This window comes from Magnolia sinica, chromosome 15 (genome assembly GCF_029962835.1).
Source record: "Magnolia sinica isolate HGM2019 chromosome 15, MsV1, whole genome shotgun sequence".
In the NCBI taxonomy this organism is placed as follows: domain Eukaryota; kingdom Viridiplantae; phylum Streptophyta; class Magnoliopsida; order Magnoliales; family Magnoliaceae; genus Magnolia; species Magnolia sinica.
In genome coordinates this window covers 74,884,580-74,907,109 of record NC_080587.1, presented here as the reverse complement: position 1 = coordinate 74,907,109, position 22,530 = coordinate 74,884,580, and the positions used below count along the sequence as shown (strand labels likewise).

The window sequence follows — 22,530 nt, the reverse complement described above, 5'->3', positions numbered from 1 at the left end:
GTTTCGAGTTGATGGAGAGGATGCAATGGAGAAGTTGCAATTCTGGCATGTGAATCTAGGTTTTGAGTTGTCATTTTAGCCCGTGAATACCCATTGCACCCGACTTGCATCAGTGCCGATTCAACCTGACTCGGTACTTGTGACTGGGTCGGACTCAGTCCGGATTAGTCCAGGCTGGACCCGAACTCGGATTAGGTCAAGTATGTTGGACTCGGTACTAAGTCGGTCGAGTTTGGGTCATACCTATTTCAAAACTAGATCGAGGCGGGTCAGCCCTAACTCGCCCAGCTCTACCCTTACCCTTGAAATGCAGCGGATTTCTATGTGGCAATGGTCTGGGTAACCCAGCCGACCCAGCTTTGGGCCTAGCACTTGAGCCGCACATGCACGACCCAATCATTTTTTTTTATTTTTGTTTGGAAGATCAGCATGGAGAGGACCACGAGGGTATGAGCCTAGGGCCCACCTTGATATATCCATGCCGTCCATCCATTTTGCTAGGCCATTATAGGTAATGAGCCCAAAAACGAAGCTGATCAAAATCTCAGGTGGACCACATCATAGGAAACAATGGTGATTGAATGCTCTACAGTTAAAAACTTTCTAGGGTCAACTGTAATGTTTCCATATTGTTTATTTGCCATCCAACGTATTGATAAGAACACAAACCTAGATAAAGGAGTAAAAGGAAAATATCAGCTTGATCAAACTTTTGTGGCCCATTAATAGTCAATCACCACATTTTCCTATAATATGGTCCATTTGAAACTTCAATCTCCTTCATTTTTTGGCTCAAGCCTCAAAATGATCTCACAGTATAAAATACATACATCAATGTAGGCCCCACGGTGAGGGCTACATCTAATCCGTTCCCCAAATGGACCAAAGGCCGAAAGAACAAGGCCAACAAAGCTCAAAGAACAAGGACAAGGGTTCGAGTATCCATAGGTGGTGAAATTCCACTAGCGTGAGTGTGTGGGTGTGTGCGCGTGGGTACCAAAAAAAAAAAGCTCAAAGAAACCAAAGCTCCAAGCCCAAATGGATCCAGTCATTTTAGACCAACCTCACTTACATGTATTCCAATCTTTGGTTAGGCGACTATACTTCTTAAGGTCAAAGGATGGTTTTATTTCTTTGTATATGTATGGGCCACTTGATAAATAGATAATTTAAAAACATTTAAGTGAGATTAAAAGGATTTTTAAAAAAAATGTTTTTTCCATTTTCAAGCTAGTTGGGATTGGTTTGGTTGGGCTGAGCCTAACCATTTTCCCGGGCTCAGCTCAGGGTTGCATTGCTAGACCCATGCTAGGCCTAGCCCAAGTGCGATCCTCAGGTCATTAGCCATATCATTTTAAAGACATGAGCCCAAAAATGAACTAGATCCAGTTCTTAGGTGGATCATACCATAGGAAACAGTAGTGATTGACCATTAATAGGTCAAAAATGTTTTAGATCAAGCTGACATCTGTTTTTTTTTTTTTCCTTCATTTATTCGACCTTATCAACGTATTGGATGGCGAATAAATATTATTAAAAATTACAATAGGCCCTATGAAGTTTTTACGGTAATGCTTTCAATCACCACTGTTTCCTATAGTATGGTTGACCTGAAATTTGAATCTTTTTCATTTTTGCGCTCATGCCCTAAAATGATCTAAAAAATTGGATGGATAGCACAAATATAGAATACATATATCAAGGTGGGCCCCACCGTAAGGGCCACACCTAATCCACTCCCAACGTGGGAGGCACACATGTAGTAAGCTGAGGGAGAATGGTGGGGCCCACTAGCGACTCGTTGCGTCCAACAGGGTCAGATCGGATTGAGTCCGAGCTTACTCAACTGAGTTGCACTACGCTCATCTGATTCTTAAAAACATTGGTGGGGACCACTAGATGACCATTTTCTTGCTGAGGCATCACAATCACATTAAAAAATAAAATTATACACGTAATAAAATTAATCGATATTATGTCAATATCCTTCCGGATTTCATTGAATCATCAAAATCCATTAATCTAATCAATCAATGAATCCATGTTTACAAAATCAAAGGTAGGTATCCCAAACTAATATTTAAAAAGTCAGGTTCCTTTAAAAAAATTTTAATTCAGCTAGATGATAGCAACACGTATGATAACCAATGAATTTATTTTAAGTCCATTCATCCAGCCTAGATTGGTAAATGTCATCCTAATGTTGTTTTGGATGTATTGTTTTAAGACTCGGTTACTCAGATTGACTCATTCATCCCAAATTAGTGACTAGGGTAGTTAAGTTGACTTTGTCACACTTAGTCACGCGGTATTTTCAATTTTGACTCGTGGTGTCAAACTGGACCATATTGGACCAAGTTCAAGCCAATTTGAACGAGTCATGTAGCATTCTCATTCAAATCCTAAATTTGGGAGGAGTATGAAATGGTAAAAAGAATATCATCATCTTCTTCAAGTATTCAAGACTTTAAATCTACAAGGTGAGTTTCATAAAAAGAAATTTTAAATATTTTATTTTATTGAATAATAATCTAAGATTGTTTGATTACATCAATTATATAGGTGAACAAAAACCTTAATTCAAATAGAAATTGATTAAAATAGCAAATCTACTCAAGTGCTAATTTTGCCAAGAATAAAAATGTTCAATAAGATTTTAATGAAATACTCCTAGCGTTAATACAAGCAACTTCTAAAAAGATGAAAAGTTTAAAACTCCTAAAAATGACAATAATAGATTTTCTTTTTAAAAAAAAATTCTCCTAATCTCGATGCTGACCCAAAGACATGTGTTTTCTTGTAAATCAAACGTCTTTAAACAGCATAGGTGGTAAGTTGATCCTGAATATTGCATTGTTATATAAAGATCGATAGGTCGTGCATTTTGCAACCATGCCCTAATAAAAAATTACGACTATTTTACGGTTACAACAATTTCTCCATATCTAAAATGAATCTCTTCGATACGGACATGCCCATATTTATAATGGATCTCTTCAAACTTGGACCCATTTATGTCATGCCTTATCCCTAGTAGAATTGGACCCGATTCTGATGAACTACTTACACTTTGTTCAAGTTTCTTTTAATCCAACTATGCTAAGAATGCATCGGTGGCCCTCTCTACATCATTGTGTAATGACATGAAATCAAGCTACTAATAATTTCTATTGTACAAATCAATTAATGCTTCTACAATATTATAAGATCGAGGAAAATTTTATATATATATATATATATATATATATATATATATATATATATATATATATATATATAGTTTTAAGACTTGGACTAGTTTCTTATGACTCATTCAAGTCAACTCAAACTTGGCTAGACCCAATCCGATTTGATATTGCGAACCCTCTCAGTCACCCGAGCCAAGCTAATTCAGCCCCTACTCATGCAAGTCACAACTTGATTCAAGGCCGAATGAGTCAGATTGAGCCACCTAGTCCTTTAACCATGTGTTGTCATTCGATTTACAGTTTCGGTCACGTGATAAATGCAGGGGTGCCAGAATTGAATGTGCGGCTCAATTCAAACCGAACAACTATGACCCCAAGCGTCAAGATAGGCAAACACGTAGTATGTGACCAAGATCGAATAAGATCGGTCGCTCATTCAGCCACTTGCACAGTATGTCAAAATGATCAGGCGATACTCAAAGGGTAGAGTTCGTCCTCTGATAAAGAGTTGCACATTTGCCTTCCGTATGAAATGACTTTTTTAATACAAATAAAAATGCAACAAGATAGGAATTCTTACAATCTGTTATGAAAAATAGTTGTAAAATACTTTCCTCGATGGAGAACTCTAATTGATGCTTGAACTGAATCCAGCATATGAGCGTAAACTTGGATTATAGCTAAAGTTAATAGCTACTTGATTACCGTTATGGGCTACACTAAGGAATGTAAATAGCAGGAAAAAGTTAAGGATTATATTACAGAATGTAATTGATGGGTAAAAGTAAAAAAGGGTTACACTAAGGAATGTAAATGATAGATAATTGAAAGATACATTTGGTTTGGCTCGGTTGGTACAAGATACTTTGCTTTCCTGAATTACTTTGCTGTTCATAGCCTTAACCCGGCCATTTAGATGTTTCTCATCTTCTGACGGTTACTATAATTGTTTCAACATGACATAATTCTTTCTGCTTCTAAACCTGTCATCTGTCCTTTAACCGTTTCAGCATGATCACTCTTCACTCGAACACTTAGTAAATTATGTGGCATTGTTCGATGCGCGCCAACTGTATTATCGTAGAATCCTTTTTGTATATCCCAAAAAATCTTCAAATACACCATGCAAATTCATCATGATTACATATAACTCATTTTGATTGGCTTTCCCAGGAATTGGTAACAATAGGGATGAACACCATGCATATAACCCCAGTTACATCAACTTTCTCACCAATATGGCACATGTAAGATATATGATTAGTGTAAAAGCTGGGCTCATCATGAAGATTACCTCCCCTAACAATCAAACCAGTACATTAATCTAGTGGGCCACAATATTTTAATCAATGGACGATGGTCATATGACTCCCATCTGTGTGGGGCCCACATGGTGAGTGAGAGGGCTTGATCTTCATGATGGGGCCCACCTTTTGCATGAAGGGATGTCCAGCTTGTTTCTTTCCTCGGTCTTCAAATTTTGAAAATGTAAATGGAGCATCCTATACTATCTTATTTTCATTTTTTTTTATTAATCCATTATTTTTGAATTTTTACTATTTTTTTAAAGATTTTATATAAAAGAAATCAAGATGGACATATATATCAACTTACTTGGCTGAAATGATAGTAGCGGTAAATGTAATGTATGGCTTCGAGGGTATGTCACTTTCAACAACACAGTTGAGCGAGCCCCACATGAGCTTTGCGACTAATGTTGCTTTAATGGACGATGGACCGTTTAAATTTGTGGCTGGATTCATTATTTTTTCTTATTTTATAGAATTTGAGCAGTCTGCCGTTGGCTTACACGTCCAAAAGTTTTGTAGGGCACCATGATGTGTGTCAAAGTTCACTCCATCTATTAGTTGAGTCGTGAACCCATAACTCAGGTTGAATCCAAACTTAAGTGGGCCACACAACAAAGAATAGTGGAAACAAGGACGCTCATGTGGCAATAAATGTAATGTATGGCTTCAAGGGTATGTCACTTTCAGCAACACAGTTGAGCGAGCCCCACATGACCTTTGCGACTAATGTTGCTTTGATGGACGATGGTCCGTTCAAATTTGTGGCTAGATTTATTATTTTTTCTTATTTTATAGAATTTGAGCAGCAAGCCGTTGGCTTATACGTCCAAAAGTTTTGTGGGGCACCATGATGTGTGGCAAATGTTCACTTAATCTATTCGTTGAGCTATGAACCCACAACTCAGGTTGAATCCAAACTCAAGTGGGCCACACAATAAGGAATAGTGGAAACAAGGACGTTCACCATTACAACTTTTTTAAGGCCCACCATGATGTTTATATGGCATCCAACTCTTTCATAAAGTCCACACAACTACCATTTGTTGTACCATATTTTTGGCCATTTTGGGAAAGGCAATAGGAGGGCGACATGTGGCATTGCATGGGGAATAGGAAGTGGATGAAAAGATCTTCAAGATACTTGGAGTGGCAAGATTATTGCTTGCGTAAATTCAGTTTTACATGTCAAGGAATGGTCGACAGAATGTTGTGGTCAAGTTATGAGTTAAGAGAGAAATATGGTCGAGCTGTTTGAGATACAAAAGTGACCGAGAGGAACAAAGTCTTGGTTGACAGAAGAAGAATCATCATGAAAAGAAATGTAACTAAAAAAAGATGTAAATAAGAGAAAGATTTAGAAAGACTTTTCAACTACTGTAACCATTGCAGTAATGGTAAAAGGATATAAAAAAATAAACTACAACAAAACTCTATAAATGTCATAGGAAATCAACAGAGCAAAATATCTATAAAAAAACACTCCAACATAACCAATCAAATCAAATCAATCAAAATTTCTTTTATCTCAGCTTATCCTATGAGTAGTGATAATCTATTAGCGGTAATTGTTAGGTATAATCTTCAACTGTAATTCAAATCTATACTCATACGATGGATTTGTTCTTTATCCTATATCACGCAAGCCTTTCAAGATATGCATTCCTGCAGTTGCTCTTAGTAATCGATTGTAAATTTTTCCTTTTTGTTTGATTGCACTTGTTTCTGAAAGTCATTTCTTATGGAATACACAAAGTAACCCATCTTCGGAGGAAGAATCACATCCTCCGATTATCACTTGATTATTATCAAATTCTACAAGTGGCTGAGTAAGAGACTGATTTTCTTAGAATCTGGTCATTTACGTTCATATTGAACGTATTTGCTTATTTCGATGCTTGGGGCCAAAGTTGATCAGTTTGGATCGAGCTGTTATCTCAATTCTGGCACGCTCAGGCATACTACACGTGACAAAAATTAAACTGAAATATCAATACTATTAAGGGCAAAACCACTACCATACCCAAAATTTAGTGGACCACATGAAGGTTTAGATTTTTTGGGTCTCCATCTTTTGTGTGTCCCGCCTAAGTTGTGGATCGGCCTGATTAATCAGATTATGTTCTATTATTGCGAAAAAAATACTTGCTTACAACTAATGTAAGCAATATAAAACTACAAAAGAAAAAATAAAATAAAATCAAACCAAAAGCTAAAGCTTAAGAGAAAGTATGAGAGAAAAGGCAATAGAGATTTACATGGTCTGTCAATCTCACCAAGAAATATCTTAGAAAAATTCGCTCTCTACATGTGTTCTCCTTAAATAGAAGACACTACAAGAAAGAGAGCACATGATAAAACCTAATACAGATAGGCTTCAAATAGTAGGCATGTAAGGAGGAGACTGAGAAAGAAGGAGAGAAACATGTCTCCCTATTTCATCATCGCTACCTCAATACTAACATAATCTGTTGCAGATGATAGATGGAATGGATGTCATACACAATTACAACAGCCCCCTCCTCACTTTTTATATTTTGGGTCTCCCCTAAGTTGTGTAGCGGCTTGATTAATGGAATGACATTGTAATATAATATGTTACAAATGATGAATTAATAGATTAGATGTCATACACACATAATGGTTATCCCATGGAGCCTTTTATTTTATGCACTATATGTGAATAACACATCACTTGGCACCATTAGGTTGTTGTGTTTCCGTGGTGTACATACCTTAATTACTTGACATGTCTGTGTGGGTCATCTGGGAAGTGGCTGGTATTTATTTATGCGTCATCTAATTAACATAATTTATTATTATTATTTTTTTTGGGACAATGTGGTTATCATATGAACATCACACATCACATAGGCCCATAATTCTAAATGGCACCAATTTTGAAAAAAAAAAAAAGAAAAGTGAGTCCATTATTTCCTCGAAGATTGTTGGACCATAAAAACTGTAAAAAATTCATTTTATGAAAAATATTAATAAAAACTTAGTTGCCATTTTAAGATAAAATTACCTAAATGCCCTCATGATTTTATGACTGGTTGTAGAATTAAACATCATGGCACTAATGTCGTGGATGATATATGTTAGATTTTTAGGTCCAAATGTAGCAGAAAATCAACAAAATCCTAAGATTCAATTCAACATTCCTTTATAAATCTCTAATTGCAACAATATCAAATTATTTAAAGATCAAACATCATGAAGAGATCTTACCTTACACGTTTGCATTACAAGACGATTTTTCACGATGACTTGCCATCAAACTATTAAATTTTCTATAATTAATAGGATCTCTTAATCAATTCAATTTTAAATTGTATTTCCAGAATTTTAGTTAATCTTTGTAAAAAAAAAAAATTATATACACACACCTACACCACACAAACACTTGATCCCATGATCTCCGTGTTGAAACAGAGATTGTCTACCACTGAATTATGGAGCCATACCTGAATCCTTGTAATTAGGATTCCACCAATTATAAAAATTACTTGACTAAAGTACTAATTAGGAAATAAAAACAATATCATCCTAATGCTTTATTAAAAAGGTTTACAAGCTGGTCGAAAGTATGAAGGTAAGCAATCCTGATAAGTCAAGATTGTATCTTTTTACTAAGTAGATGACAATCTAATTCGATGTGCTTTCTTCATTCATGGGATAAATGATTATTAACAATGTGTAATATTGCTTTGTTATCATAGAAAAGAGTAATTGGGTAGGATATGCAATACCAATATCCAAACGGGGCATGCATAACATCTATGTTCTAATTTGAATGAGTATATCGGATTTTTTATAATTGACTAGACCTCTTGGCAATTCAAAATTTGAATTTGTTTTACTAGAATTTCAGCAAATCCTTGTAATTAATATCTCACCAATCATGAGATTACTTGCTATCCTCCTTGTTATACATTATTTACTAATATTTACAATGAATGAAAATATATACAGATAGAGGATTTCAAATTCAAATTTCACATAATCATTTATAATAAAAAAAAAGTCCTTTCTTAATCTATCTTAGGTGGAAGAGGTGAAAGAGTCGTTATCAGCTCCTGTGGTGAGAGTCAAGGAGATGTACACCATCTAATAGGTGGACCACACACATCCATAAATGTAAAGGTGAATAGATACAGAAGGATGATGAGTGAGATAAGAAACCATTATCTCCCTTTTCCCTCTCTCCAAGTGACGGTGGTGGGGAGGGGGTCAACAAGACTTGGCGTTCGGGGCTTTCTCCAAATCTCTGCACTTTCCTTTGAGATAGAATTTTAATAAGATGGTGTCAAGGTTTCATGGGTGTATATAGGTATGGAACATTACCATCATACGAAACTTCTTTATACTTTACTATAAGAAAAATCTGTTAAACTATCTTAATCAAGTATTATCAACAATACATACTAATCAAATAGTGGACAATCAAATCTAGACCATTAGGCCATCATCAAGTGTTATTAAAATAGTTTTAATAATTAAAATAAAATAAAATTAGTAGTTGAAAATCATTGTAAAGTTGATTAAAATGTTTAATGTGATAGAACTAGTGATAAAATCACTTAATAAGTCTCTAATATAAGATAATTTAGTCATAAACAAGTTCTGGATAAACCTAGTCGATCCCATGTTAGCTCGTGCAAGAATCAATGAATCTTGATTAATGTACTAGCATCACCCATGTTCAATGACCTCTAGAAAACTTTATACAATGAACTATAGTTAAAATTACAATCCTTAGATGTACTCAAGGTTAAAGATTAATCATTTTCATGCCAAATCAATTCTTTAATTACAATGATCATAGTCTAGTCTAATGAGCTCCTAAACTATTGGATTGAATTAGATCTTCCAATACAAGTATTCAAATGTCCAATATTAAAAGCTTATATCATTAGCACACTTACAATCTCGTGTAGAATAAGGGCGAAAGTATAACCGACACTATGTCGGCTCTCAATCATGAAAATTGTCCATCCTTACATAAGTCAGGCCTCTCTTAAAGGATGATTATTCATCTTGTACAATAATGTCTACATATGTGTCCTTTGCATAAGTAATAATCATAGCATATCAAGGTACTAAGATCCATAGATTACAATTCTACCTAGTTAAGAACCGTTATGTCTAATCTCAAATTCTCAATAAACATAAAGGAATCTTTTCTCACATAACCCATGATTAATACACGTTTAAGGATACACAATATATTAATTAAATGACTCATGTTCATCAAGATTAATAACTAAGATTGGCCCTATCTCATCTACAAGGCCAGTAGATCATGACCCACATTGGTTTTCCTTATCACCACTCCAACAACATTGAAGCTATTCAAGAGGCCCACTCCAACCTGATTATCAAGATAACAAAAAAATATTGGTCCATCCAATCATAAATTAGGCCATACCATAAAAGCAACCTCCATGTCCCAAAATGCCATAATTCACATGTGGCCCATGTAATGATTTGAGTTGCCTGATTTTTTGTTAGTTTGATAATATGCTTAGGTATAATGATTGTACACAAACCATGTGCGGCGCAACGATAAACTTAGCCAGTTTCTAAAAAATGGAAGAGAACATTTTTGTCATTTTTTGTTGAAAAAAATAATAATTTTTGAGCACTTCAATTGGTGGAGACATTATAATGGTAAAATCAAGATTATGCACTATTGAAGTTTTTTAAAATAAAAAAAGAAAAACCATCCAAACATCGCTTTCATTATGAATTTTATCAAGATTAAATACTTATAAAATATTTAATTAATAATAATTTGATATTAGAGAGAGAAGGAGATGAGTCATTGTCCAAATATCTTATTCTGTTTCTAACATCACTTTCATTAGAAATTTCATCAAGATTAAAACTCTATTAATCTGTTTAATTATTTATTTTTTATTTTATAAGAACAATGCAACTCCTTCTCACCTAAGAAATAATATTTATTAAAAAATCAGCCACCCTTTTCAGAGTAAGTAGGTTTATATGATGGGTGATTGGCATTCTTCTTCTTCTTTTAATTCCAACAAGTGGGGCCCATTTTTTGGTAATCCAGGCCGTTGACCTGTTGCATCTCGGTTTGGATGGATTATTTACCAAATATCTTCATAGACGAACAGTTTTCCGCCTTTCAATTTTTGGCCCACTGATGGACCATTAAGAAGAGAAATATGACCGTGGTCCATGAAAAATCATGATGAGTTCATGCAATCTGTGATGTGGTTGGGGAATCGTCCATCCTCAGTGGAATGCAATAGATCAATGGTCTAGATTACCGATCGATGGGCCCCACTTCCCAGAACTTGAAACGCATGTGTATATAAGCCATATCCATCACTGCTCAGTAGCTCTGCACGTGTGGTCATTCTTTGCGATCCAGACCGTCAGAATTTCCAATATACGTTGCCCACCCTCTATTATAGGATCCATACATTAGCTGGGTCCAACCCTAGCTCTCTGACCGTTGACAGTTGGAACAAGTAGAAAATTCCGATGATCATCTAGACCGTTTGTTGCGTGCCCCAACTCAGTTTTCGATCCGGATGGTTCTTGGGATGTACGCTGATCAATAGAAATCTCACCATATGCACGGTTTGGATTCTACATAAACATTACGGGTGGGCCCAACACATCTTGGACGTATGGTAATCACCGTACATTCATACGTACGCGATCATTCCTCCAGATCTCATTGGGTCGAGAACCAAACATTATTCTCCTAGAGACGGAATGTGAACCACTCTTCATTAGTGGACACGTGGGTGGCTAAGATTTTTTCTCATTTAAAGAGTTTTGAAATGTAGCGGATTCCAAAACCAGAAGCGGGCATATGGTGGGCCATGATATTTAATTACATGATTTGCTACCCCACACGCATCATCCCTACGTGTACTTTTACACGCTTCACACGAGCCAACCTTTTTTTTTTTTTTTTACATCTGAAAATGATTAAAGTGGACCACACACAGATGATGACCAAACAAAAATATCAGGATGAAACAGTGGACGGTTTAAACAAAATCTCCAACGGTCCAAGTTAGACATATCAGTGTGGACGTCACAAAGAGAAAACCCTCCTTATCACAGTATATTTCCATAAAAAATGTGGGCCACACCTTATGAACCGATCAGATTTTCGAAATAGATGGAGGATAGAAAGATTGACGCGTGTAAAGGTACGGGTAGAAAGGGGTGCGTGTGAAAGTGCGGGTTAGAAAAGGGTGCGTCTTGGGGTCGCAAATCCATTAATTGTATTGAAATGATTTTTGAGGTCCGTTCGAAAAAAGGGATTCCTTTTCCGGCAAAGAAAAAAAGAAAAAGCGACAGCGAAAGGCCGTCGACATCTTGACGTGTCGTGACGTCTACAACCGTCGCGTAGTGGCAAAAAATCGACACCTGTTGCGTCACGTGGCTTGAGAGAGATCAACCAATAAGAAATGGCCACGTTGCGCTCCCACGTGAAAATGTTCAGTGGTGGGCCGTGGGCATGAAATTGACGGTCCTTGTAAGTTCTGACTATCGTCCTGGGGATGTCAGATCAGAGAGGGATGTAAGCCCGTATGACAAAATTGCCCTCTTAACTTTACTTAAATGACAGAAGTACCCTTGCTACTCGTGTATTGGTTCTTGAAGATGCGGTTTGTGTCGTGAACCGTCAGTTTTGTGATCAAGACCGTTGATCTGATGGCCCGCATGGAACAGGTCCTTGAAATCTCCCTAATTGGAAAAATACACAGAGGTAGAGAAACAAAATGTAGCAACTGTCCACATTCAATAGAGAGGAGGCCGTTGGGTGGTTAGACTGGCTACAAGTTCCTGTCTAAGAGATTTTATGACAGCCCTTGAAGGTGTGGTCCGCTAGGTTAGTGGCCATGCTTAGATGCCCCCTTAGCAGCGGATTGGGTGGTGACCCAAACAGGATATGGGCCCCACCATGATCAACAATGTTTTGTCCATCCTTCTTGTCAGTTTTTTTTAGGTCATGAGCCCAAAACTGTAGTAGATTCAATACTTAAGTGAACCATACTATAGAATGCCTCGGGTTAGAAAGTTAATTCCTCCAAGAGCAGCTTCATTCTTCTCAAGAGATCCCCTCAATAGAAAAGTGTCCTTCCTCATCACATATCTTGGTGTCCCCTTGCTCAAAGGGAGGGTCTGATATTGCCACCTGCTACCCCTCATTCAGAAGATCTACCAAAGGATTATATGATGGAAGGCTAAGCTCCTCAATGACTACCAAGGTGGTTCTTATTCGGCACGTCCTTGCTAGCATGCCCATGCACATCCTCTCCTTAGTCAATATTCCAGCTAGAGCCACCCAGTACATTGAGAATCAATGGCTTCCTTCTTCTGGGGATTAGCAGAAGGGTCAAATTGGCACCACTAGGTCAGCTGGAAAGAGATCTGTTATCCAACCTTAGAGGGAGGCCTTAGGATCTGCCGTATAAACGACGCCATGCAAGCATTCCGCTGCAAGATGACTTGGCACCTCATCCAGGGGAAATCCCAATGGGCAAGGCTTATTTCAGCTAAGTATTTTCGGTCACCTGCAACCCCTCTCCACCATGGCAGGAGCAGAACTTCTAGCCTATGGAAGGACATTAACAACAAGCTGCAATTTTGCATCCACAAATCTAGATAATTAATTGGCTCTGGTAACGTCAAATTTTGGCTCCAAAATTGGATAGGTATGGACCTGCTAGCGGCTACCCCTCCTCCTCAGCCACCTCTCAAAGACAAATCTGTTTCTGAATTCAGGAACTCATCCGGTACCTGGAATCTCACCCAAGCAGCAAACTACTTGCCCCCCCCCCCAGGCTATCTCAAAGTGCGGTATATTGTTCACAAACAAAGATGACAAGCTCAATTGGAACCTTTCCAAGGATGACAAATTCACCCTCAAATCAGCTTGGGCCAAGCTTCGCTCACCCCGGCCTAAACATAGTTGTTTTCTACTGGAAAGTTATGCGTAGGGCCGTTCCTGTGGATGCTGTTGTGCAGCAAGCAGGGATTAATCTCGCCTCAAAATGTTCTTGCTGCGATCATTGCCACGTTTCTGACGTCAACCCCTCCATCCGATCTTATCTCTAGCAGACTGTTATCACAAGGCCTCAGTTATTCAGCCCTCCGGCCACAGCATCTACACCTCATACCCAGTGTAGCTCCGCTTCCCCTTCCTAAGACGCAGCAGCAGCCCCTCGAGCAAACATCCTCCCTTCTCTCCCCACTGTTGCTGGTTGATGCCATCTATCCCTGTTCATTTCCCGTCGCCCAAGGCCCAGCTACCCCTTCCCTGCCATCAGCACAACAAATTTTGGCTGGCAGCCTCGCTAGCCTATTTCTCAACCCACAGTCAGCCCTTTCCCTAGCTCCACTCACCCATTCAACCCCACACCTCCCCTTTTACCTATGGCCAGCAGCCCCAACCCCATTATCAGGCACCATGCCAGCCCCACTCCTCCTCTCCTTCCACTAGCCAACCCCACATTTCCCCTACTACTTGCTGCTAGCAGTCCCAACCCCATCATCAGTGACCATGCCAGCCCCTCTCCTCCCCCCCAGCCAACGCTCAGTAGGAACATCAATCAGCCCACCCCATTGGTCCAATCAACCAACGGCCCCCAGCCCCCGATGCTAGTTTGAGATCTCAGCCCCACATTGAAGATATACATCACCTCTTTTCCCTCAGCAAGATCGTAGTTGCGGTTTGGACTCACTTTGCCACTCTATTCCAAATGCCAATCAGCCAAAACCAGTCTATCCATGCTTTAATTCACCAATGGTCAGCAGTTGCCTCAACGTCTTCCCTTCATCGCTTTCTCATTGGCTTGGCCTCAGCTATCATTGTCTGGGAGATCTGGGTTGGCAAGAATGGAGCCAAATTTGACAACAGGACGTTCAAGGCAGATGCAATCATCTCTAGAATATCAAACCGGCTCACAGAGATAGGCTCCTTACTCCTTAATATCGATGACTTTCGATGGCAAGACATTGTTCGTAGAGGCCCCCAAGCAATTCATTCCGCCCCTTCATCGTTTACAAGCACCTCTATTGTCAAGTGGGTAAAGCCGCCTGAGAACTGGATCAAGCTAAACATTGATGGATCAGCCAAGCGCAATCCTGGAGCAGGAGGTGGGGGAGGCATGTGCCACGATCACCAGGGTAACATGATCTTCGCTTTCCACAACCAATTTGGTCAGGTCTCAAACATGGTGGCAGAAGCTCGTGCCATCGCTGATGGCGTCCACTTATGCAATGTCTTGGGGTTCTCCTTCATAATTGTTGAAATGGACTCTCGCACCCTTTATGACGCGATCTATTCCTCATCTTCTACTTGCGGCTGGAGTCTCTGGTATATCCTCAGTTACATCCAACAGCAATCTCACCCTTGAACATACACTTTTCATATACGCTACACAAAGGGAACGTCGTGGCTGATGGGCTGGCGAACCTGACTAGCAGTGGTTCCCCGAATCACCTATATCTCATGCCATCAGAGCTTCCTTGTGTTTTTAGAGGCAACCTCGTTCTAGACAAAGCTGGCCTGGGCCGTCTACGACACCGCAAAATCAAGAAGGGAGTCGGGTAAAAAGCGCCTTCCTCACCATCTAGCCCATCTCAGCCCCCGTCTCAGCTGTCCACACTAGCGCTAGCCTCTGTTTCCATCTCGCGGCTCCATTTCCTATCTCCAGCTATGTTTTCGTCCCCCCTTCTTTTTCTTTTTGTTTTGTTTCGTATATGATAGTCGGGGGCCGTCTATTTTTCCTGTCTTTTGAGGCCCTGTCCGAAAGATTGTACATTGAATCATCAATACAAATACTCTTTCTTAAATAAATAATTTTAAAAAAAAAAAGTCGACCACACTATACAAAAAATGAGTCCGAAAATGTAGCAGATTCGATATTCAGGTGGACCACACTGCTTGAAAAATGAGCCAAAAAATGTAGCGGATCTAATACTCAAGTGGACCACACTACTTGAAAAATGAGCCCAAAAATGTAGCAGATCCGATACTCAAGTAGACCACACTACACGGAAGAGTATGGAGAATAACACCCAAAATGCAGCAGATCTGATACTCATGTGGACCGTGCCATACGCAACAGTTTGGATAATAATACCACTGTTGAAACCTTCTTAAGACTCACCCTAATGTTTATTTGGCATCCAGCTAGTCGATGAGGCCAACCGACATACATAAAGGAAAAATACAAATATCAACTTCATCTAAAACTTTTGTGGCCTTCAAAAAGCTTCTAACAGTAGACGTTCAATCACCGCACTTGAGTTTTAGATTCACTTCATTTTTTGATTCATGTCAAGCTAGCAAAATGAATAAACTTTGATAAAATACATGTAACATGATGGGCCCGACGGGGCCCTAACTAACATTGTTGTTGCTTTCTATTCGTTGCTTTCCCAACTTGGTAGCGTGATAAGTGTAGGTACGTCAGAATTGAATTTGTGGATCAATCTAAACTAAACAAGTATAACCCCGAGTGCCGAGATAGGAAAATATGCAGTATATGATCGAGATTGAATGATATCCACCACTTATTCAGCCACTCGCTCAGTATGTAAACAGGATTAAGCGATATTCAGAGGATATCTATACAAAGAGACTTTTCAGTACAGATAAAAGATTCAAAAAGAAATCCTTATAGTCGATCATGAAGAGCAATTGTGGAACGACTTCCTGAATGGTGAATTGAATCTAGCATATGAGTGTAGATTTAAATTACAGCGATCACTACTACAGGTTATACTATGAAATGTAAATAACCGTTCTTCAACCGGTCATTTAATGGACGTGGTGCCATTACTTAATGCGCTTTAATTATATTACGGTAAAATCTTCTTCATGTACCCCCACAAATTTCCAAATATTCAGATCACACGTAACTTACCAATTAGCTTTCATATGGATTGGGATTAACAACCACTTCGGAATAGTTTGCAGCATAAACTATGCAATTTATTCCATATATACATATATTTATTCGTTGCACGTGCTCATTCGCATGCCATGCCCATTGATCCAGACCGTCCAATCGACCATCTGCCATTTCAATATCCCTGGCACGGCCGCATATAGGGAAAGGTGGATTGGCATGACTCCACGGTCACTGAGGCCTCTCAACGTGTTTATATTTTCATATTCTAAAGTACACGTGGCATGTTCAAGTATCTATCAGTACCGTCCATCAAATGTTATTTTATAATGGATGGTCCACTTTTCAAATTCGCACTAATCAGAAAATCCCAGCAATCGATTTGATTCACTTCTTCTCGACGAATTCCTGACCGTTAACATTTCGTTTTTGATACAATCATACAATCCATACAGTATCTTAGACCATCTTCCATCCACACAAAGGAAACTAAATCGACGGTCTAGATTAAGGTACTCTGCCACATGAACGGTGAAGATACGAGCTATCTACCATTTTCCCGTTCTACCCGTTCCACCATACTACAAACTCATCTGAAAATCCAAGAGAAGGGTAAATTTGTCATTATAAAACATAGCTTTCTATGCTGTGGTCCCATTTTCATCTCACGTCGCTTTCGACATGTAATGAATACGGCCCCATCCCTGTCGCCGGGAATCTTATCTAGCGTCAGATCACGGCGACTTAACTCTCCACAGGGGAAAGTAACCGGCAACTGTGTCAGATTCCGGCTTTTTTTATTCCAATCATTGCACCCGGACGTCAGCCCATTGTTTTACTGGAGATTATTATATCATACTCTGACAGACTATGGAATGTAATACGCACGCACTATCTTACTCTTTATCCTTGCTTCTATATAACTCAATCGAGACCGTCCAATTTGTTTTTTTATGTACAGAGACGTTATTAAAATACTAGAACTGATACAGGATGATAACCCAGCGATGGATGGTCATCAAATCAAAAGGAATTGTACTTCTGTTGTTGGACAAGGTTAGGGTCTTTTAATTCATATGAATTTTGATAATATTTATATGTAGAAGTAACATGATTTGGACGGTTTGGATTAATATTTTCAATGAAAAGTGTACACTTGCGGTCTGTAGTTGTATGTATCAAGGTAATCTTGAGGAATACGGTATAGTTCCTAATTTTCATGGACAAGACCGCTGATACTACGGAAAAGCGAGACAACCCATACGCGTGCACACAGCTCCCGTAACCTAAAATAGATACTGACAAACTAAATGGTCCAGATTTTTGAAGCCTTTACGCATCATTTATTCAAAATTATATAAGTTGGAAAAATATATATACATACACACGGAAACGCCCATCTGAGAACCAGTTCGTACGTACTACATATCAACTTTTCTTCGTACGTACTACATATCAACTTTTCTCATCATAAGTGATGTGGATACAAAATCTGAACCGTTCATGTGAAGCAGCACATCGTGAAACCTCCCAAGACCAAGTTTTACTTTGATCTAAAACTTTGATGAGCCATGAAAAATGAAAACAGTTTTCTCTCTTGATTTACATTTCTCTTTGCTATGTTCCACCAGAATTTTAGAGCAGCGTGAAAATTTATCACATGTTTCATGGGATTCCGCATCACGTGGACCGTTCATATTAGACACCCATGACATGTGTGCAAAGGTGCGCACATGCATAGGTGCACAGGGGAGCATGACTATATATATATATGTGTGTGTGAGAGAGAGAGAGACAGCTTAATTTACATTGTTTTAATAAATTTGAAATTATCCATACAATAAATGTTCTAAAATATGGATAAATAAGAACATCTTTTTCTAAATTTTAATAAATCAATTCAAAAACCATATGGACTACTTCGTGAACGGTTTAGATTGAGTTAATTAGCTTCCACGTATGAATTTTCTGCGTGCACGCATGTGTAGGTTCATACTCTTCATTTATTTGGAGCAGTATGAAAAAACCTTTGATACTCTGCCAGACTTTGATGGATGATACACATGCACTTATAAATTACTTAGAAATTGAATATTTAAAATAAATAAAAACTTAATTAAACTGTCCAAATTGTGTATCTCAGTTTAAATGCATTATAAACCCAATATTACACTTATTTAAGTATCTGAGTATCCGATTGGTAGATATTTAAGTAACGGTTAAATTAAAAAAATCCAACGGTCTTAATTCATCCAAAAAGTGGCCATGCATCAGAGGATAAGATTACTTGAACAATCTGATTTTGGCATAGTTATCTATTCACAGGAATTTCCACAGTATAGTCAGTTTCATTTGAGTTATTATATATTGCATGACAATTTATAAGTGCATGTGTATCGAGTGTCATGCCCAGGCAGAGTATAAATGAATTTCCTTCGTCCTTTGTCTAATCTCACCCTATCTATTTAAAAACTCGGGCAATCATTCTGCAATAATTCAAATCTGATTGGAGGAGCTTCCAACTTCAATTCCTTCACAAACTGAAGATTTTCGAAGGAATTGAAGAGAACCCAAATCACGATTTCTTCAAATTCCACTTCTCCAATTCTAAATTATCATCAATGCTTGGCAAGCGATCTCGACCGTCCGTTAAGCGGGTACCCGACGCAATAATCCCCGGCGATCGGGCCACCTTCCCCGATACCGTCTTGAGCCCAACAAGGCCACTTGAATTCAGAATCCAATCTCCGAAGGGTTGGAAGAATCACGATTCGGGTGCGATCGGGTTGGGAATTGTCGTCGCCATGGAGAAGGCATCTACCGGCAGCGATTGCGAAATTCGGCCGAAATTCATCGTGGGTAGCTTGAATTTGAGCCGTTCAGATCCGATCCCGATTGCTTCAGCGAAAATCAACGGTGGATCAAGGGATTTCAATGGAATTCAGTGCTCTGAGAGCTATACATGTGTGACATCTCATGGACCCGATAAGGCTACTCGGACCCGAGTCTACTGTGATGGAGGTGGTGAATTTTTTGGAAGTGAATTTGATGGGAGATCGAGGAATGTGGGTGTGTTTTGCGCGTCCCCACCAAGATTAACGGATGAATTTCCACCGTTCCGGACTGCTGATTTCCTCAAATCTTGCTACTTGTGTAGGAAAATGCTACATGGGAAAGATATATACATGTATAGGTATACTTCTATCTGAATTTTCATTTTATTTTATCATTTTTATAATTACACTGTTTTATTTATTTTTTAAAATTAGAAATAGGAGAATTTCAGTAACATTTTGTCCTTTTATTTGATAGATTATGGTTATTTGTATTTAAACATGAATAGAAATTTATTTGAAAATTTTGGGTGTGTGTATATATATATATATATATATATATATATATATATATATATATATATATATATATATATATATATATATTCTTGGGTGTCTTCCTATCTTTATGAAATATGCAAATTTTCATTGTTAAGTCATCTTTCTTGATTTAGATGTGTTATTTTATTTTTTTTAATTACAGTTTAAAAAAAATAATTAGAAAGTGTCCATTTGAAATCTTTTATTTTGGGATGGATGGTTTTGATTTCTTTTGTAATTTTTTGGAAAAGACTGGTTACATTATCAGATTTTGGTGTCCTTTTGATCTTGGGACCATTTGATTTTTAATACATGCATCCAAACAGGTTGGAAAATGGGGGTGTTTTTATGTACTTTGCTCCATCTCAAAGAAAACAAGCATAACAATTCCTATAATTAACTATGAATTACATCTGGACACTTGGACATCCCAATCGATCAATCTAGGCCGTCCATTAGTTGCAGCACAGGTTTCATGAGCTATGACACGAAAATCATGCCGATGGAACGATTCCGACCGTCCGATCAATAGCTTATAACCGGACAGTTGATATTGTGTATGGAAAGTGGACAGTTAAGATTGTTTAAATTGACATATCATGGATTGCTTATGGTTCCAAAGGATCACTTCTATCAAACGATCCTAACCGTCCAATCCATGGCTAAGAAAAATGGATGGTTGTAAGAAAATTGGGATCATCTAATGTCCAAGGAGCACTATCATCTCTCATAAATGAACCCCATAAACCTTAAGAACCAGCTAACCTCAGCCGTTGAATAGAGAGAGGTCCATAATCATCTTGTAGCTGATATACTCCCACATTAAAAGGCAACTTTATAATTTTCACTTTCTGGGAATTTTTAAGAGATTACAAAATTGAATTGGGGTGTGTTTGGGTACTGCACTATTAATCTGGATTGCTATACTTAGTACAACAAAGGAAAATTGACCAAATTGCAATTACCTTCCCTAGCATTAATATAGAGGTGTTTGGTTCCAAATCACAATTATTTTACTTTCAAGTTGGACTTGAAAGGAATTTAATTACAATTTCAAGGTTCTCAGTCTTTCAAACACTAGCTAAGTCCCCAATTTGTGTATCCAAACGTGCCCAAGGGATTTTTTATTTTTTTTTTTTTGGAAAATTTAAAATTTTCTTTTAGTATTTATTTCTTGCAATGGAAAGAGTCATTCTTATGTGAATTTTCATTAAAAATCTAAGTTTATGTAAATTTTAATATAATTTTTTTATGGTATGCAGAGGGGAGAAGGCATTTTGTAGCGTGGAGTGTCGGTACCAACAGATTGCGAGTGACGAATATAAGGAGAAATGTGGATCCGAGGCGTCCAAATCTTCGGACATTTCACCATTGCTCTACTCTTGGAGCCGACTCTTCTCTCCGGGCATTGTTGCAGCTTAGTGCCACTGGAAGCAGATGGAGATGATCTGGATGATGATAATGGCACGCGGGCATGGAAAATGCGCGGCAATAACAATATACATATGAGAATATAACATAGGGAAAATTTTGCATTTGAGCTCAAAGCTTAAATTGTAATAAAAATTATAGAACTAAATCAAATGAGGTGGAGATGGAAATTATCCTCTCTTTTAAGTGGCAAAATTAAGCTCTTCATGTGGGTATAACCAAAAATTAAAAAAAAAAACCACCTAAATGTGTCAGATTGGTCATCAAAGGAGGCCATTTTGGGTGGGCCCATCATCGCATGCTTCAGCTCTCTCTCTCTCTCTCTCTCTCTCTCTCTCTCTCTCTCTCTCTCATGTTACTAAATTCCCATTGATATAAATCTCCCTAGGGTGAAGAATTTTCACCATTTCTCGAGGGATGTATGGATTAGGCAAAGTTGCATCTTGACAAGCAAGCAGAGCAATTGCACGTATTTATGGCTTGTCAATCTCCCATGCGCAAGAATCAATGCAAATTGTCGGAAACATCTGACTTATATACTATGGATTTAGTATCTTTAGTGAAGAGATGTAACTAATTATCAATAATACTTTATGATTTTGATATGCACAAGAATCACAATTATCTGTTTAAATGCATGATTTGTTCCAATATGCCATATGAGCAATTATCCAAGTTCATGCTTCTCATGTGTGCATGTGTCACCCTCAATCTTCATTTGCTAAAAATGTGGAACATGTCAAGCGTGCACATGTAGATGTAAATGTTCCACCCATCAATCTTTAAACTCCCCACATGTGCCACAATTTATCTTCTTCATCTTTAAGGGTGTTTGACAAGCTAAGTACAGAACAACTAGTCAACAATAACATGTCCATTGCTAGCTCTTACAGCATGCCATGGTTGCTATTTGCAATACAAATTCGCTCAAATCCAAACAAGCCCTTAGATTCGTGAACTATATTCAAGTCAGTGAAATCTTCCAACTAATCCTTTTTTTTACTAAGAATGTTTTATGAAAACATTCAACCTTGGTGTTTTGAACATCATACTTAGTGGTTTCCTCTCTAAGAAGAAATTAACTCATTTTCCATTTTGGACTGGTTTTGCTTTCCCTACTCCATCTATTGTGAAACATGTTTGATGAGTATTGAGAGTAACACTCATTTGAACAGTTTTACATATGGAGTTCCTTTCAGATTGCAAGTTAGATTATTCATGTTTGTCAATATATAATCCAAATTTTTTATATAGGATACCGTGGGACTTTAGACTTTGGATGCGGATTATCTTTCAATAATCAACACCATTTATA

The 22,530-nt window shown here is 38.0% G+C and overlaps 1 protein-coding gene across 1 annotated transcript; it reads left to right on the top strand.

The window, feature by feature from the left end:
• The first annotated feature begins 18,886 nt into the window (after positions 1–18,886).
• On the top strand, positions 18,887–21,410 carry LOC131227478 (FCS-Like Zinc finger 14-like). The gene is made up of 2 exons (XM_058223266.1): positions 18,887–19,603; positions 21,047–21,410. Exons 1-2 carry the CDS (start codon positions 19,032–19,034, stop codon positions 21,204–21,206), a joined length of 732 nt encoding a protein of 243 aa, XP_058079249.1. The 5' UTR covers positions 18,887–19,031; the 3' UTR covers positions 21,207–21,410.
• Positions 21,411–22,530: the final 1,120 nt, after the last annotated feature.